Genomic DNA, 19696 nt, shown 5'->3' with positions numbered 1-19696 from the left:
GTACTTTAGGGCCATGCACTCTGAAGGATTTGTCTCTTAACTGATCTCCCTGTCCACGTGTGCTCTGTGCTCCCAGGGCACTGGGGTAACATCAAAAAGCTCAAAGACTGAGGCAGGTGAAATAATCTCACTGAAGACCCACACAGAACAGATTACAAAATATTAGAGGGTTAAAAAAATTGTTTAGGTCTGTTTTGACAGAACGTCTTCCACCTCCCCATCACAAAAAATCTAGGACAGTTGAAGCTGTACCTTTCCAAGTTTATCAGGTACTGACTTTTACTTTCTAGAGCTCTTCATCCCTGCATCCACCCACACTACCCACAGAACTAAAATTTGTTCTGCAAACTCTAAATCCGTAGAATATGTCTTTTCAGGGCACTATTCCCAATGTATCATAAAGGTATTTTGCATCATCTCCCCAGCAGAAGCCTTAGAATACTATAGAGGAAAAACTACAGAAAAAGATAAATGTGCATGTGATTGAAAAAAGAGAATGGAGTTCTTCGTTAAGTCCCAAATTCAACAATGCACCTACATATGTGCCTAACCTCAGGAAAGGAGAAGGACTTGAGCAGCAAATTCAAGTCTTTGATGAGTTGAGTCCTACATAGACACAGATTTCTTCCCTTTTCCTTTCAGAGACGTGACTTTTCTGAAGTTCCATGAACATCTTCAAGTATTCAGCAGAAAAGGTTCAGATGACAAAAAAAGCTGAAATAACATCAGTAAGTTAAAACTTTTGATAATATTTACCTCTGTTTAATTTTCAATGTACGCAGAATGCCAAATCCCGCTTGCTTTTCATATGCAATTAATCCTACCAAAATCCTCTGGGACTACTTCTGAAAGTAAAATGAGCAGGATTTAGTTTTTAATCCAACACCAACAGGAAAGGAAAATATGATACAGTGTTTTATCCCCAGCAAAGAACCCTGGCACTAAACCCTCCTGAGTGAGTAAAGCTTCAGTGTGCATTCTGCAGCTAAGCTGGCAACAGAGCAATTTTCTGTTTGTAATTTCTATTTTTGCCCAAATTACTATATAGAGACAGATGGCCACACCAAAGGAGGACAGTTCTGGAAAGAAATCTCCCTCCCTGAGGAATACTTCACAAGATCAGTCTGGGGACTGCCAAAGTAAGATCTTTTGCCAGGCAGCTGAATCACAGCACGCTAAACACCTTCAGGTTCTGGCTTCTGCATCACATTCTTACCTCCTAATAAATATAGCACTGAGGGGAAAAGAGCAAAAAGACATTTCTGTGACTGAATAGGTCTTTGAATGCTAATGACTGGATGTTAAGATTCATTTCATGTTTTTATTATCCAAGGAAAGCTTTTCTGACAGCATTTTCTGCATCGGTAGGAGTATGCCCTAGGTTACTGATTATCTGGGATCTCATCATCATGTTTTCAAGAAAGATACTTGTTTCTTTCAGGCTGCAACGGCTCAAGCAAATAAAGTTTCTAAAACACAGGTCATACAAATCTGATTTCAGCCAAGGGTTTTAATCCCCCTCATAATTTTCTACTGTGTTCTGACACCAATTAACAAGGCCTTCCTTCTTTAAAATGAAAAATGAGGAATTTTGAGAATTATGTATGAAAATATATGTGATAGTATTGCAACCCATATGTTTTTTATTTGAATGCTGAATTTTTCTTTCTCTGAATTTTCAGTATGCAAAAAATGTTTTGGATCAAAAATAAATTCAGTTTGAAAACCTTCAGGGTTGTCAGATAGTAAGAGTAATTTTTCAACAGTGAGATGAAATCAAATGCTACTGTGATCAACAAGGTGAAGAGTTGACAGTTTTGATTAACTCAAGTTTCAGAATTAAAAATGGGTTTAGAATAGTGAGAGTCTTCTCACCTTTTCTTACCTTACTTGTTTTGCTTGTCTGCAGACTGAGTAAGACATCACTTCTTTCAGGCATTCATACTTGGCTGAGATGCATTCTTCATAATCTTGAGGGCTAAGGAAAAATGTTTTAATTTACATTTTAAAATACCAGATTACATTTCATCCTACAAATCATAAAATCTGCAAGCTTGGAATCCCAAAGTATCTGTGCTAGATCCTCACTGAATAGCTTGGGAATGTTTCATCTCTTTTGTCCTGTGTCCCTACTGATAATAAATAAAAGGTTTCCAGTGCTAAATTTGGTTGATTACTAGACTTACACTGCTCTGTTAGGATTTCCAAATTACATAAACAGAGAGAGTTTCTGAAACAGGGCTTCAGGGAAAAATCATAGCTACAAAGTATTACTAGATTTAAGAACTGAAGTATTACCAGCTATTTAACCTCAGCAGAAGGAGCAGAAATAAGTAAGATGTCCAACACCCTTGGCAATCACTTGATGAAACAACAGTCAACTTCTTATTTGCATGGGAGCTGCTTTATTCCCAGTCAGGTACTTGGGGTCAGACCAACTTGTTGCAGTGGGGATACTGCAACATGCATATATCAAACCAGGAGTCGCGTGGAAAGGAAATATATATGGACAGACAGATTCTTGCTAGATGTTTCAGAGATGTTTATTTCTCCAGCCGCATGGCCGGGGCTCAGCGGAGGAACTGCTCCAGTCACGGGACCAAGGGTCCTTCTGCCCGCGCAGGGAACACAAACCAACCCATGGGAACGAGGCTGAGCAGGGGCAGGGAAGCCCCGTGTCTGTGCCCTCAGGGCCCCTCTCCCAGGGCTACACGGCGGGGGAGGGACCCCAACACCTCACCCGTTTTATTTTAATAAAAGGAGAATGAAAACAACTGGATAAACATAACAAGAACAGTTTCAAGACAAAACAAGCCACCCTCCTGAGTCTTTAAATGTCCAAACAGATTCTATGGAACATCTTAGGGCTGACAGAAGGGAGACAGAACTCTCTGAGCATGCTTTGTGGAGAAACTGAGGCAGGAGAGGGTTTAACTTCTTCCCTCCCCCTTTTCATCCCCCACTCGGCATTGGAAAGGGATTTTTGGGGAAACAATTGGCAAAAGCATGGTTTTGTGAGGGAAACCATGGATGAAAAAACGGATTGGGAATACACTGGGGGTAATAGGACATAGGGTAAAAGGGAAAGGTGGGATTAGGAAAGGGAGACTGTAGGGGGGGCTTACAATGGAGATATTGTCTAACATGACTACGATTTTTTGCATATATACTGCCTTTCACAGAAACACCATCGGGCCCAGTGACCTGCGATGCTTGTAACCCTTTTCTCCCTAGTACAATTTTAAATTCCACCACCTCTCCATCTCCCAAGCTTGGGATGCATTTTTCAGGGTTATTCTTTTTAATAGCAGTTCTATGCACGAATATGTCTTGCTGGTCGTCACACCTTGTTATAAAACCATAATTTTGCTTAACATTATACCATTTTACTATCCCTAAGATCTTAGTTACTATGATCTTTTCCTTTTTCCGAGTGGCTGTTTTCTGTCTCGCTGCGTCTTTGCTGTCTCTTTCGGTCGCTCCCGTGTTGGAATTGTCGGGGCTGCTCGTGCCTGCGCGCTCTTCCCGGGGTCGCGTTCGGGGCTGCGCGGGCCGGGCCGGGCCGCGCCGCTCAGTTCTCCGTGCGTTGCCTCCTCTGGTCGCAGCTTCGCTGCCGCTGCCGGGCGCTGCACCCACGTCTCGGCCGGGCCCCCGAGCGATGACCCCCCCGTGCCCTGCTCCAGCGCGCGTTTCGGCTGGGCGCAGCTCTGCTCCACCGCCGCCAGCCGCTGCCCGCGCGCCGCCCCTCTCGGTCGGGCGTTCACGGGGCTCGCTCCACCACGCGCTGCGCAGGGCCGGGTGGGCACCGCCGGGTCCCGCCGCTCCCGCCGCTCCCCGCTCCACCACCGACACTGCGGCTCGCGTGGCTCCGCCCGCACGCGGGAACTGCCTCGCTGCTGCTCGCAGAGCGCTCGGCGCACGTGGCCTGGGCCGCACGGTCCCTGCGCCAGGCTTCCCTTCGCCAGGACACAGCCGACATTGCTCAACAGTCTCGGTAACTAAATAATATTCACGAAAGTATTCTTCCATCGGCATATATTTTGACTCCAATATTAACTGTGTCCAAACGGTTTTCCAAAAGCCCTTGGTAAGAATTAAATCCCAAGAAACATAGAAAAAGTTCTTAAACAACCATGCCAGGAAGTGTTTCAGTTCTTTTTGAGCTTGAATCAAGCTAAAATTTACAAATCGTTGTTCAAGAATCATTTTAAGATAAATGTCCATATGCGGCTCTGAGAGCCAAGAGTCTTCCCATGGTTCCTCCATAGTTTAGATATGGAATAGCAAAGCAAAACCAAGAAGAGGAATCCAAAGTTTCCAGGGTTTACTCACACAAATCAGTCGCTTAGGGATCAGGGATCGTTCTGCTCACAATTCTCCACCATTTGTTGCAGTGGGGATACCGCAACACGCATATATCAAACCAGGAGTCCCGTGGAAAGGAAATATATATGGACAGACAGATTCTTGCTAGCTGTTTCAGAGATGTTTATTTCTCCAGCCGCATGGCCGGGGCTCAGCGGAGGAACTGTTCCAGTCACGGGACCAAGGGTCCTTCTGCCCGCGCAGGGAACACAAACCAACCCATGGGAACGAGGCTGAGCAGGGGCAGGGAAACCCCGTGTCTGTGCCCTCAGGGCCCCTCTCCCAGGGTTCCATGGCAGGGGAGGGACCCCAACACCAACTGAGTCAGCCATTGCTTCATAGCACAGAGTTGGACTGGTATCATACTGGTTTCTATTGGGAACTCACATGAACAATTCCCTCTGACTTACAGATCTACCAGGAGACTGTCTCATGACTGAACCTGGCCCTAAAGGCCTTAGTCAGTGACAAAAACCCTACCCAAAAAAAGTAATGGAAAGGATGAATGAAAGGAACTCTGTTTGTTCCAGAGCTGGGAAAGTAAGATTAAAATGACATTAAAAATGTCCTGTAGAATTCTAAGATAAAATTAATTGCTGCAGTAAGTCTCACTTCAGTGCCTTACTATGCATGGAAAAGTTGGAAGAGACAGATGGTAGTCCTTGTGATCAGGCAGACCATTTTACAGAGAACTCAGAAAAGCTGAGCAACTTGAGTAAAATTACCAAGGCAAACAGAGCCAGGAATAAAACTCAGGTCTGCTGACTTGTAGCTGTCTACTCACCACTTAGCTATTACATGTAACGTGTGGGAAGGGAAACGGCATATTGCATTTAGGATGTCGGAATGTACTCCTACAAAGGTAAATGATTCATAAAACTCCATACCAGTGAACACTTTCCTGCATCTACGATCAACTATGTTTAAACATTTAAGACAATGGCACCACTCACTTTCAAGTAACAGTTCTCAAGAATGAAAAGCATTCAAGGTGATTTTCTCTCCCTGCTAAGAGTAGCTGATGCCCATCTGTTGAGACCTGTTTTGACAGAATTTAATTCCTTTGCAGGGTTTTTTTGTGTGTTTATCCTTTTTATAATGCTGTATATTTCACTTCTCTTAAAAGCACAGTTCTAATCATGGTACATTCAGGTAGTCATGGACTTGTCTGTTCACTAAAAATTTAGAAAGAGAAAACATAGTGAATGAACTGGCAAATTCTAAATCTATATATATGTGAACAGTGAAGGTTATTTTCTTTCTGCAAAGCATGCAGGAAAAAGCTAAGGATATTGAAAAACACAGTTACAAAAGAAACCGAAAAAAAAGGAGAAACAGTGCAGACATAAAGGGTGCACCCATCCATACGTTGAATAGTGCAGGAATTTGTCATTGTTTCAATCCCACAAACCAGACAAGAAGAACAGACGTAAGAAGGAGCAACAAAGATGCTCAGAGGCCTTCCTACAGAGCAGGGTAAGAGACTAGGACCCTTTGGTTTAGAAAATAGGTAACTAGAGGTTCACAACACTGCAAACACTGCAAAGAGAATTAGTAATTCAGCTTCTTGCAATACTAGAACTACAGAAAACCCAACAGTGCCAAATCCAAATCACAAAGTTCTTCCTCACAATAACCAATTAAACAGAAGTATTCATAACAGGATCATTGAGAAATGAAAGTATAGGGGGGTACAAAATTAGACTTGATACAGTCATAGAAGACTGGTTCACCGGAAGTTTCCAAAGAAATCCCTAAATTACTGACTGTTTGAATTTAGGAAGATAAACCATGGAAAAGGGCGCTCAGATGATGCTTTGTGATCCATCTCTGACAGGTTCTGCTCTACTGGCCATCACAGGTAGTACAACGTTAAAGGGACTTTAGATATAAACCAGCATAAAGGTTCCTCTATTTTTGGTCTAAAGGCATTAAGATTTTTAAAAGACATTTCCAGAACTGGAATTAACAGGATTGTCATGAAAAGTAAACAACTACTAACAGATTTTGGACAAGCAGATGAAACTCATGTAGTGAAGTAGATTTAAATGACTGCCAAAAAACCTACACAGTCTGGCAGAAGCAGTTTAACAAAAGTTGGCTTATCCTTAGAAAACTGGGAGAATACCTGGTCCTTATATGACCAGGTTCATGTAGATCACTACACACGATACAATAAGAAAATAAATTCAACTGTGCGCAGACCATAATGATCACTAGAAAAGCTTGCAATGTTGTTAATTCCTTTGTCTATCAACACAGGAAGCAGACAAATTTGTTATTAGAGGCCTACAGGTCTTTACCCTGCTCAACCACCTTTAGTTTGACCTAAGAATGCCTTCTGTGTTCACAGCTGGATGTTTTAAAGCAGAACCCGAGTTCTGAATATCTGCTGTAGAAATACTTCAAGAGCCAGTAAAAGCAATTTTCAGAAAGCCATCTCCTTCCTCTTCAAAACAATTGAATCTACAGAAGCTGTGAAAAGTGAAGAATGCTTCCTGTCACCTTTGTATCACAGCTTTCTGACAGCATCAGTAACAAAATCTGGCACACAATCTCCTTCCAAGTCAATATCAGACTTGGAAATAGACATCCGTGGAAAAAAAAGCACAAGTTCTTTAAATGCAGCATCACAGTATTCCCCAGATATCCTGGGGATAATCTGTATGAGGCATCCCAAGCAGTAGCAAGGCTATGCCCTAAAGAAATCTGGATTAAAGCGTGCTTTGTGCATAGAACATTCTAAATGTATTCCTACCTCAAGGTTAAATACTGTTTCTTTCTAAATATCACCCATGAATTAGGATCGCATTATGATATCTGTATCTTCTATTTCAAAAGAAAGATTTTCCCCAGAGATCCCCAGAAGCTGGGTACAGCTAATCAAATTAACCTTGAATGACTTTCCATCTGTGCCCAGCACCACTAACCAAACAGAGGAAACAGGAGCAGCCCAGGGGAGCAGCCTAGCTGGTTCTTACAGACTTCTAAGCACATCAACAGTTTGTTTGGCTTGTTAGAAGAAAAAGCTGTCTGTACAGCCAATCCTGAAGACTGCCGGGTTCAGGTCTGCCACCTTTATGTATCAAACTAAACCTGTATGGCCTGTACCACTCTGTCCTCAAGTTTTGTGTCAGGGAGTACAAAAAGCTGGGAAACACAGGGATTTGAAAGGTAATCTCAATTTGCCCAGTGCTAGGAATGGCAGGCAATTGTCGTATGAGAAAACTATTTGGTTATTTCACTGCTCACCCCAAGCAGTTCTGCAGCGTCAATTTCTGCAGCAAGGTTAAATGAAAACACATCTTTCTGCTAGAGCTTGTGTAAACAGAGATACTGTAACCAACCTCACCTCAACACTAGGGAGAATTTCTGGCAACTTTTCATTTTATCAAGTAATAAGAAATCTTTCAAATTCTCTACTCAGGAATCACTTCAGTCAAATTAATTACCAAAGCAATTCTCTTAATTTTCAAGTTTAGTGCAGAGTGGAGCCTAAAGAAAACAGCTCAATTACCTGCAAACAACATTTTTTTTCATTAGGCAGAGGCGTCTGCCTTGATTCCCAGTGATAATTCGTGAATGCACAATATTGTTGCCTTATAAATAACACATCTATTTCTATTCAGGAGTCTGTTCCCCACATTGAAACAATGTCACTAATAAATCTCACAGCTTGTAGAGCTAGAGCTGACATCCCCCCTTATTCAGTATATACCTTTATTGCCATACATGTGTATAAGACAAAATGTTATCCAAGTACTTTTTAAAGGTGAAGAGACAGCTATTTAAGAAACAAGAGTGGCTTCATCAAACTAAATATAATATGAAAAGTCTAAGGAGGGGAGGGAGAAGGAAGAGGATAACACAAAAAAACCCAAAACCAGCAAAGAATGCCTTCCAACGCAGCTACCTCCACAAATCCTTGTTCCTACCCAATCTCAAGTAATGCTGCTTGTTAACAGCAGCACACTGTTATTCAGAAGAGATCCTAGTTTAGTGCCATAAGTCCAAATCACCGGTCCTGTCTGTGCCGAGATTTAGTAGGAGCAGAGCACGAGGTGCCTGCGCAAACAGACTTACAAGACAAATGATGATGATGATGTGTGAATATCTAATCAGAAGAACTATTTATGAATAACTGGTAGTGCTAAATTCCATTATACAGTCTCTCTTCTTGGCATTTACCAGATCTAACAAACTATAGCCATTTTGTGTTTGTACTCTACGCCGTCAGGAGCCTTTCTTCAAAACAAACTCTGATGGACTTGGTCAGAACAAATGTGATAGTCAAAACCAATTTTTAACAAATGCTTTTTAGTTTCAATTGCTGTCATCTTTTCATATAAAACAAAACCAGATATATAGATGTTTGGGGTTTTTTTTTCAGACTACAAAAGTTGGAAATGTGGATTTTAATAGCGATTTAGTAATTGTCTTTTTCTCGTATTTCCTCTTTTCCATTTTTAACCCTCTCTTAGTGATTTCAAGTTAAATGCTGGCTTTTCTTTGAGGAGGAGTTTAACCTCATGGTAACATGTTTTGGCTGCTCCCTCACTTCCAGCCTCAGTTCCTTGTGCCCAGAGCAGGGGTTCCAGCCCTGCCCTGAGTCCCCCAGAGTGCCCTTTATGTGTTTTATCCAGTGTCACCCTCGATGCGTGACTGTCATTGTAACTGTTCAAACCCCCGGCTGCTCAGGGAAGGTGCGTGGGGAACTGTCACCCTGGGAAGCTCCCTCCTAGTGGCCCCCTCCAAGTGACACCATCCTTAGAAACAGCATTCGTGCAGGCTCTGTGGGATGCCGAGTTCACGAGGGAAGGAAAGCGGTGTCTGTTTCTGTTCTTTGAGCTGTGGTTCAGATGTGGGTCCGCATGAGCGGAGGAGCAGCAATGGGGCAGCTCCTGGCAAGGCCCTGTCCCGCAGAGTGCAGTCCTGAAGTAAAGCCCCCAAGGCTGCCCCAAAATGCCGCGGTGCCTCCCGGAGAGCTGGGGAATCCCCTGCAGGCCTGTCCAGTTCCATGTCTTTATGCAGAGTAAGGCCTCAAGATACTTTTTTTTGCCTTTGGTCAGGGGTTGGTTTTGCAATCCATACTTCTTACTTTGGTTGTCTATGGAGGTTTTCTCAAAGTTTGATCCTGAAGGAATGACTGAAAAAATGGTGGGTTTTGGTTTTGCTTGTTCATTTTGCTTTTAAGAAAAAATGCAAATTCCTTCTTTCAGGCTTCACTTTCAGTCTTTCCAAGTGCTAATACAGTGTGGGAAAAGTGTAAAATATAACCTTCTGTATAATCAAATCATGCTGAGCGGGTGCAGACTTTCTTTGTAGGAAATTGGGCCTTCCCATAGTTTTGAGATTTTTCTAGTCAGAGATTTTCCTGAGATATTCTTACTTCAGAGTAACAGCATGGAGGAGCCCAGCATACGTACGAGATCTGTCTGTGTGCAACACAAAGAAACGTAAATCAGTTCCACATGTTGACGCGGTCATAGGTGTCCATGGCTGGAAAAGCAATAGACAATTGCTAATAGGTCCAAAGGCTTATATCCCAGGAGAAGATATTTCAACCTCCAGGCTGTTCAATTCCTCAATTATTGTTTTGGCCTCAAAAATTCAATCTTCTTTACCAGCCTAACTTATTTATGGGTTGCACTGAATTGCAACCAGAGAGAGCAGAAAGCTGAAATAAATCAACCACTGATAAAATTGTTTAAGCCTTCTTGTTGGTTGTCTGTCTATTTTTAAATGTCAATTTAAAGAGACCATATGCAGAGAAATTTATTTTGTTTTATTCTCTCCAACTTGCTCTTGGGGGAATGATGGCAGGTCCTGCCTTCCCAAGGACTGGGCACAGTTCAGCCCCACACACAGGAGACAGATAAGGGCTCCCCGTTTACCTATCCCCAAACTCCTCTGGAAAGCCACTATGTGATCTAGAGCTGTTCAAGTGGAAAGAGGAATGCATTTCCTTTTTCATATTTGGCAGTATTTCCCCATGACCACCAGGATACTGCTCAGTTGCACATTTTCTCTCTAAGTCTTGTAAACAAAATGCAAAATCTAAGTTAATTTTCATCTTAAGCAAGCAAAGAAAGATCTTCACCAAAATGTCTCAAATAACAATTTCCATTAGAAACGTGGTTGGACAGCCACCCTTGTAAAAGAAAGAACCACCGCTCTTCTGCAGCTCAGCAGCTCCCCATAAAGATCTCTGCAGCAGTGGGTTATGCAGAGACGTGCAGAATGATCACCAGCCCCACATCATTCCTCAGCTGCAGCTCTTCCCCCCTCACCTTGTGCTCCAGTTGACAGACAAGAGAATGTGACGCCACAGCAATTAAATTTAAAAAAAAATTAAAATCACAAGAGCACCCTCTAAAAAGGTGCTGTAAGCATGTTACTCACGACAAATTTTGTAAACTCAACTACCTTCTACATACTACAAGGCATACACAGCAGGCTGCAAGTCTCTGCCTCCCAGAGAAATGGCTCATCTGGCAGAGTGTTCAGGATTTATGGTTGTAGTGTACTCCCCAAATGGCTCTTCTCAACTGCTGCACAATGACTACTTCACTTACAAACCTCCATAGGAAAGGGTTAATAATCCTACATATACACTTCCATAGAGCACACAAACCAGTTAATTATTGCAGTTCATTTACAAATAGAACAACTACAGATATTATGTAATATAAATTATTTAATGTTAAACTCGTATGAAGTAAAATAATTTATATAAATACTAATTAACACTCAGTGGTGCTCATCACCTTTCTCTGCATTGCGCTATTTCCTTCACTATTTTTGGAGAAAGTTAAAACTCCGCGCTTGCTGAACATCCTATCTTTAAAATTTAGTAAATTGTCTTAGGTTACAATGTAAAATGTAACCAAAGTGTGTATTCTATCACTATCTGTTAAAACCAGGTGGGGCAGTGTTCTTTATCTCTTCCATGACACATCCCTGATAACTCCCTCCAGAGAAATATTTTTTCGGTTAATGGGCTATCAAGCCTCACCGCATGACTCATAAAATTACATCATCCCATTGTGAGATGCTCCGCCCAGGGGGAGGAACCAAGCATTCCTACCTGGATATAATCTGAGGTTTGGACCACCACTCAACCCTTACCTACTGGATTCCCAGAGGACAAGAGCTACATAACCATCAGTGGACCTTCAGAGGAAGACCAGACCCTTCTACAGGATCACCGCTTCAACAGAACCATATCTATCACTTCAGGAGGACTGCAGCCACCATTTAATTGGACTGCTACCACCACTCTGCCCAACAGGGTGTCAGGTCATATCCTGACCCTGTCAGTTTAAGCCAGTGTTTCTGTATTGTTGCCCTTATCTTAATTTTCCAATTAAATTTTAATTCTGATTTGGAATCTCTCACTGGTTTGCTTTCAAACTAGTACATAAGTTTTAAAAATTATATGTAATAAGATTTTTAGGTGAAGTATCCCACTTCAAGAATTAAGGACATCAAATACTACAATAAAAAAGGCCATCCAAAAAAATCACATTTCCTGAGCTGAAGTGTAGTTAGTACATTTATGTGAGGCTATACAAATCAACATGCTGTGAGTATCTCCCTCCACAAGCCCAAGCATCTTGGTGTACATATAGTACATATACACTGTATTTACACGGTACCATCTTAGTGATTTCACCCCATTGATACACGTTTTCTGGCCAACTTACCATATGCTTTTCAGATGGCATTTACATTACAGTTTATAGGGGAAATACTAATATTGGACACCTAAAATGCTTCTCAGCCATCATCTTAACAGCAAATTTTAAATGATAGCAAAATTTTAATGTCATTAAAATAAGGAATTACATTTTTATTACCAGAATTCTCACTAAAATACATCATTGTCTAAGTGTCTGAACTCATAAATCAAGAGAGAAAAAATTGAGTACAATGCCTGTTCATGTCACACACTCCCCAAAGACCCTTACATAAGTTTAAATATAATTCTTCTCGGAACTACACAATACACATGTAGATGGTAGGTATGAGGGTCTCCAGTGATTGCTATAGTACATATCCAAGTCCAGAAAAGAACCACAAATTATTGTTTTTGAGGGTAACTAGCACGACAAGAAAGCAAATACTATAAACGCCTTTGAAGGTTTTCTTTGATCACACTGTTGCAGACAGTTTTAAACTCCGACAGTTTAAAGCAGTATTTATATCAGTACTGACACACTGAATAAATACCACCACAATATGCAAAATACTTGTGATTTAGCAGCATCTTTTCCATCAAAATAATCCTGGGGGTCAGATAAACACAGTCTCAAGTGTGATTTATTGTCTCAATCTGCCTGATTAGACATTAGATTTGAATTTTGCTGGGTAAGGATGATGGCAGGGCCAACTCCAGAGTAGGTGATACCACCATTATTATTTTCCAAACCTAGGTCCTGCATCAATGTTAGCTTTGCCAGGTGTTAACTGCAATGGAATTCTGGGGTAGCTGACTTAAAAAGGAGATAAAACAAACACTATTCTTCAAATTGAAAAATTTTCCCCAGGACAAGAATGAAAATAAGTCTGGACCACACCGGATTGATGAAAATTAATACCTCGTGCCCCATCTTGTAATCATTAAGATAGATTTTTATCTGCTTTCACCACTTTGAAATAACAACAGATAAAGTAAGAAAAGCTCAAGGCCAGCATCTTTTATTATTTATTATTTAAATTACCGTGGAAAAGTTATCCGGAAGAAGTGTAACTTTCCAAGGAACACATTATCTTAAACAATAATGCTTCATTCTCCATCCTGCTGACAAGGTTTTCTCAAACTACAGAATTTTAAGTACTGCCTAAACTAGTATCCAACCTATTACTTTTCATTAAAAATATAATTCAAATTGTAAACGACTGCTATTCATTAAAATGTACTTTTCTTCAACTGTAAGCACATTTCTGAATGATGTCAGGTGAGGCAGTAAGGAACTGTTAACCGCTGAAGAGATATAAATAGCAAATAAAAGCACTTTAAGAGTCTTCTTCCATAGGTATATCCTCTTGTAGCTTCTGCACCATTTTGTCCTCCAGCTGTTTTGGTGTACCTTCAAAAAAAAAAAAAAAAAATCAAATTCAACATGTTTCTCTAAACCCAAATAACTGTTTTTTCTTGAACAATGTATGTGTCTACTCCAGATGAAACAGCCTAAATACATTGCTTGAAGAGTTGTTATGAGCAAACCCATCAAGCTCAAAGGTATTCACTGTTAACCTCCATCACCTCCTAAAACCTGTTTTAGCAGAAAAACTGATGCTGTTTATATGCAAAATCTAAAATGCAGTCAAACCTGTGTTTTCACCTGCTATGACAAACCGATACAGCTGCCAGTACCTGGCAGAACCTTGCAAAGGACTATAAAAATTCATTACTTACTACAGATCAATGGCCTTCTCACATTAGTTTTTACATGAAGATTTAAGCCCTCCTGAATGCTGTGTTGGATAGCAAAAACATTAACTCTCAATAAGACGACCAAAAGAAAAACAAAGAGTAAGAAAAATCCAAGATCTAGATTTGATTTTGCTCTCTGCCGAGTCAGAATTGCAGAGTACCAAAAAGGCAGCTGGCGTTTGACCAACAGATGTACCACACACTACTGTGCATCATTCATTTAACACAAGCAAAGCCAAACACAGAAAGAAACACTTGAGTTTATTCTTTTGAATTCAGATCTTTTTTCTTTCCTCAAAAAAAGAAGGGGGGACAGATTAAACCAAAGTTTATATATATCCAGACAAAAATCTAAGAAAAACCACAGAACAGACTTTTAACTAATACCTAATAATGAAGGTAATTTTTATAAAACAAGAGCTAATGGAAACGTTTTTAACTTGTCTTCATTACTTCGTTAAGTGTATTTTTCAAAGTAAGTAGTTTATTTGAAATGTGACTTTTCTGAAAGAACAGTATTTTCATGTAAGTTCTGTTACACTCGGTGAAGTACAAAAAAAGCTGCTCTCACAATTAACTGACAAATTCAAGCAGCAAAGTTAAACTTCTCTGTTTTATATCATTCAGTGGTAGAGCCTGTTGAGTTCAACTAACCAGTTCAAAGGGAAGACTTAGATAAATGTACTGGTTAACAAACATGCAGCTCATGGAGCACCACATCTTTAGTGCAATTTAAAACACACAAAATAAGGATGAATGCAGGACTAGATAAATTAATTGTAAGACAAGTGTACAGGATTATTGATCTGTAGAATGAGTCATTCATCCTAAACTGTGTAAGCAAACCAGTAAAGCAAATTCTTACCTGCATGGGGAGCACGAAGAAGGTGGATGTTCTGTTTGACTTCTTTGATGTCTTCTGCCTTCTGCAACTCTTTGCTCTTCTTTAATCTGGGAAAGGGGAAAACTAGATTTAATTACCTTCAAAGAGGAGATGTATGCTTTCATTTTAATGCATGGTGTCTCTTGCTAAAGGTATGTATAGGCTGTAAATAACTATGATTATGAGGAAACAAAGATAAAAAGTATTTGAAAACCAATTCAAGAAAATACTGGATACAAAATCACAAAAAAATGCAGCACTGTACCAACTCCTATCAGAAATTTGTTTAAACTTAATACTCTGTACAACAAACAAGTACTACATTGCAGTTATTATAATTGAGTGTCCAAAAGCTACATTTCCTTGGACAGACAGTAACGCAGAGTAGAGCCCACCAAAAGTATTTTACCCCATCCCTTGGATGACTGTGTATACACAAAGAAAATAACTCTTTAAAATTTGATCATCCCATTTCTGAAAAGATTGTCTTAACAAAGAAATAATTCTCACCTGTTCATAATAAATCTGGCTTGGCGTTTTTGCTTTATTTCCTCCACTCTCTTCATTGCATCCACTGAAATAAAGCAGAAGTTGTTTTAAATGTGTTTAAATCCCTGCAGCAGAAAATCCATGCTATTTTTGCAAAGCAGCTCTACCAGTACTCCCATAATATGTAAATACCACAGGCAACTCTCACACTATATAGAGGAAGCTATTCTTTCTTCAAAGACCAGGAAGATAAGGGAATATTCTGTGTAGCAACTATGATTACTTGTATTTTACAACTTATTTATGCTTCCACTTTTGTGCCTACACATAATTTCTATTGTTAACCATCACTGCAAAAGACTACTTGAAAACAGATGGAAGTTACCACCTTCTCCTTTGTGGCAGTTCTCCCATTTTATAGCAATTGATTCTATGAAACAAACTGAAGTGGAATTAGCACAAACATAGAAACAACCACATCAGTGTAAAAGGCTTGCACTGGGAGCCTCTTCAAAAGCTGGAAAACCACTAAGGGGTTTTGCAGACAGTAATTCAAAACAAAGGACTTCAGGTCCTCTTTTTCTAACCAGTTTCTGAAAAAAAACAATCAAATGAAACTCCACACCTGTTTACAACTCAAACCTCCTCCACACATTAAGAATTTGGACACGATTTCAGTAACTTCAAGCACAATCACTACAAGCTGTCAATACTCAACGTCATCTTTTGAAAACACATTCATGATGAGTAAAAAATCCATCTTTTGGTTTTTTCCTAAAATGACTCACCAGTCTTGTTCCACAACTCTCTCTGGTATTTCACAGGTTCATTCCTACGTTTTTCAAATTCAAATGAATTATCCTGTATCAAGAAAAAGTAAATATAGACTATATGCAGAAGCATATTTAGATCAATACATTCTTATTATAGCACTCACTCATTTAACTTCATATTTTATGGGATTTTTTCCCCCCTTTTCAGAAGCTCTGTCCTTAGACTTGAACAATCATTAGAGATAAATATGAGAAGGAAACCGAGTGGAGTGTTTGACTTCAAAGTGTCAGGAGCCACAGGGATTTGTCTGAAAAGAACTATTTACCGCAACATGTCCCTCAGCTATTTTCTATTTAGCAAGACAAAAGGAACAGAGAAAACCCATGCAGAATAGGAAATACAGAGTAGATTAGACAAGTGGAAGGCAAAATTGAAAACCTGTAGAGTTGAAAGCATTTATTGCTGGACAACTAAGGACTACTCAACAGCTTCTAATTTTGAAATGGTAAAAAAAAAACCAACCCAACCACTATTTCATTTTAAGAATATTGAAACAGTATGATTTGAAATTGTGAAATATTTCAATTGATGACTCTGGCATTTGGGACAGCTGCCATCCCCCAACTATGTCCCCTCATCCCCACGAGCTGAAGATGAAAAAACAGTTTCCTGACCTCTTTCATGCCAGGCACATTTAGCTTTATATCAGCTTTATCTGAGGACTTCTCCCTGCCCAGAGGCTGGTTTTTGTTGAGGTAAAGCAGAGTTACACAGCACTAAGTTCATGTATTGGCTTTATTCTTAAAATACATTATGTGTCTCAAAATTGGAACATGCTGTCACCTATTTAGACATGTATAAAGTAATTCTAAATTCAGTTATTTTCAAAGAGGTAATTCAACATAGCCAGAAACAACTCAAAAGCAAGAAACACCATTACTGAAGATGCTAATTAACCACGGCTTTTCAGAGTCACCTCAAAAAATAAAACCACATTCTTTCCCTTGAAAGATCCACAGAAGGCACTGTGTCAAAACGCTTACTAAATTTTTAATATTCTGTAAAAAAAATAGGTAATTAGGCCACAGTAATTCTTAAATTATTTAAGGACTGTCCCACAAAAAGTGAATGTTTAATATTTTCACCACTGAAGCAATTTTGTTTTGAAATTGCATTTGAGGTCTCACGATGTTTTTCAAACATTCCTATCTATGCAAAGACTGTTCCTACAAATTGTAAGCTTTTAAAGAGACTTCACAGATAACTATTTCAGGGGTCTACATAGAGGTACTTGCTGAGGTACCTGGTAACTCCGATTATTTGTGCAGAAATACGACTGTATGTCCAGAGAGTAGAAGATTTATTGGTAGGAAAAAATGCCTTGGAGTTGGGAGCCACCACGTGTTACCAACAGACACCGGATACACTGGCTTCCATCCCGAAGTGGGAAGATCCAGGTTTTAATCAAGCTGAATGAATAGCTCACTCACAAGAACTCTCACATTCTCTTCCACAATCCCTCTTTTCTCAAGCTCATTTCATTAAATGACAATGCTTTAAGCCACCTAGCCCAGCCTGTCTGCCATGGGAAGAGCCATTTTAGTGTGCTAATGTAAAGCATGAGCCAGTTCAGCTTCTTACCACTGTCAGTTCTTTGCCAGCTGCTTTACGGAACGCTTTAGTCCATCTCATCTTTCTGGGATTTCGCTTCTTTTTGAAGTTTCTGTGGCATTTTGATTTGCAGAATCTAAATATCTTAAATAAGAAGGGGGTGATAATAAAGAAAAATCTTAAGTCAAATCACGTTATTCATGCCCCACTGCAAGTGTGATATCAAACACTAAAGTTACTCTAGCAATACTGCTTATTAGAAATTATATTCATCTTTCAAATGCCAGTATTTTTATAGAAAATACAGCTATTAACAAAAATAATTTCAAGCACTAATATTGTTTTGTCATTATAAAGTCATTTTCACAACTGCCAGGGATAAGCATGAGTACTTACAATTAAGCTGATTGTAAATAAAATATACCTGAGTTGTGAGACTTATCATCCACAAAAATAACCATAAAAACAAACCTCTAGTATGAATAAACAATTTTCTATAGCTGCCAGCACTTTTTAGATACAGTACCATCCTGAGAACAACAAAAAATCCTCACATGTCTCATACTGAATGCAACATACACAAAAAACCATCTCTTTTCTGGGATGCAGCCTTAGGCCCCAAAGATTATCATGCAGGAGTCCTAAACACATTAGTTAAGTCCTGGACTGAATTTACTGAAAGCAGTTAAAGCATATGCCAGAAAGTTTTAATTGGTCTTTTTCTTTTTTTCCCCATTTTTCTACACATTCTACAGAATGCTAGACTCTTCACTTAAGAGTGGTCAGAATTACATGTTGTTCATGAGGTTTTGAATATCCTATTTTTCTACAGCCATACTCTCCTTCCCATCTAAGTCAATTCTAAAGAAAATTAATAGAAACTTTTAATTAAGGCAATCATCTTCGAATAACTTTTTTTTTTTTTACACTTTTCTACCACGTTTTTTCACCTCAATTTAGGCACACCTGCCACTGTATTTTGCCCTTTCATAGATTATCTGTTCACGACTAAGCTGCCACTGTGCTACCTTATCTAAAAACACATCCCTTGTGGCCTTTCGGAGCTCACAGACCCGTGTCAGTGCGCATCCACCCCCAGACTCCCCGGAGCTGTGACTCATGCGAGCAGCACGGCCCGGCCGGGATCTGTTCTGACGTCTGGGCACGGGAAGGAAGCGATTTGCGCAAGCTGCGCTTCACCCTGGGGGCTCCAAGGCCCCGCAGCACCAATGAGGAGCACGGCAGAGGCTGGAAAACTATACACAACATTTAGAATACAAACTTGTCAGCCCGGTGCAGAGCCCAAAGTGCCATGCTCCTGCTGTTCTGACAGCCTCAGCTGGGTGAGTCACATCAGATCCCGGAGTCACAGCTTTTCCCAGAGCCCCACGAGGGACATGCCGGCCCTCCGCGCCTGCCTGCGGTGTCTGCTCAGAGCCGAGCACCCACCTGCTGCCACCTGAAAATTAAACGATGAGGATTCTGTGTTCTGCGAGATGTATTATTTCTTACTAAAAACTGAAAGCAAATAATTCAGCCCCCACTCTTGCCGACGGCCACACCAACTGCCAAATTACTGCGTCGCTCCAGGTCCTTATATTTAAATATCAGTAAGACATGAATTTCACAGATTCACAGAATAGTCAGAGTTGGAACGGACCCACAAGGATCACCGAGTCCAGCTCTTAAGTAAGTGGCCCGTGCAGGGATCGAACCCAAAATCTCGGTGTTCTCAGCACCGTGCTCTGATCAACTACACTCATTTCGGGCTCCCGTCCCCCACACCATGGACTGCAGCACGGCCCCGTGCCGACCGCCAACGGCGACCCCGGCCCGGGACAGAGGCTCCGGCTATGAGCGCTCCGCGTGGGGCGCGGCCGGTGACAGCGATCCCCGCCGCACAGGCCGGGCCGGCACAGGGAGCAGCCGTGAGCGCTGCGGGGAGAGCGGCGCCGGTGCCGGTCGGGCGGTACCTTGCAGTCGTTGCGCACAAACATGACGCCGTGTCCCGGGTAGATGGGCCCCGAGCAGAAGTAGCACTTCTCGATGCGCATGGCGGCGGCGGCGCGGGCGGAAGCGCGGCCCCGCGGGCGGAAGCGCGGCCCCGCGGGCGGAAGCGCGGCCCCGCTGACCGG

At 40.9% G+C, this 19696-nt stretch overlaps 1 protein-coding gene and 1 long non-coding RNA gene across 3 annotated transcripts; both read right to left on the bottom strand.

Annotated features, from left to right (window-relative positions):
* Positions 1 to 300: 300 nt before the first annotated feature.
* Positions 301 to 2496, bottom strand: LOC121670044. Of its 2 annotated transcripts, none has more exons than XR_006018007.1 (3): positions 2299 to 2496; positions 1886 to 1978; positions 301 to 714 (listed from the first exon to the last, which is right to left on the bottom strand). It is a non-coding gene; the product is annotated as an uncharacterized LOC121670044 (long non-coding RNA). The 2 variants fall into 2 exon arrangements; XR_006018006.1 differs by lacking the exon at positions 301 to 714 and adding an exon at positions 761 to 845.
* Positions 2497 to 12196: 9700 nt separating this feature from the next.
* On the bottom strand, positions 12197 to 19661 carry RSL24D1 (ribosomal L24 domain containing 1). Its single transcript, XM_042039437.1, has 6 exons — positions 19535 to 19661; positions 17592 to 17705; positions 15965 to 16037; positions 15198 to 15261; positions 14670 to 14755; positions 12197 to 13457 (listed from the first exon to the last, which is right to left on the bottom strand). The coding sequence occupies exons 1-6, from the start codon at positions 19613 to 19615 to the stop codon at positions 13384 to 13386; spliced, it is 492 nt and encodes a 163-aa protein (XP_041895371.1). The 5' UTR covers positions 19616 to 19661; the 3' UTR covers positions 12197 to 13383.
* Positions 19662 to 19696: the final 35 nt, after the last annotated feature.

Source organism: Corvus kubaryi, unplaced genomic scaffold (genome assembly GCF_017639235.1).
Source record: "Corvus kubaryi isolate FWS band 111438036 unplaced genomic scaffold, C.kubaryi_AGA036_p1.0 37394, whole genome shotgun sequence".
Lineage (NCBI taxonomy): Eukaryota > Metazoa > Chordata > Aves > Passeriformes > Corvidae > Corvus > Corvus kubaryi.
The sequence above is the reverse complement of the archived record's forward strand: the minus strand, read 5'-3'. Positions and strand labels throughout refer to the sequence as shown.

What these genes read in the sequence shown, in the direction of transcription:
- RSL24D1 (XM_042039437.1), bottom strand. Translation starts at nt 19,615, where the DNA reads ATGCGCATCGAGAAGTGCTACTTCTGCTCGGGGCCCATCTACCCGGGA. An exon ending in CTGGCAAAGAACTGACAGTG is followed by an intron (nt 16,038 to 17,591) that starts GTAAGAAGCTGA and finishes TTCTTGATACAG; the next exon opens with GATAATTCATTTGAATTTGA. An exon ending in GCCAGATTTATTATGAACAG is followed by an intron (nt 14,756 to 15,197) that starts GTGAGAATTATT and finishes CCCCTTTCCCAG; the next exon opens with ATTAAAGAAGAGCAAAGAGT.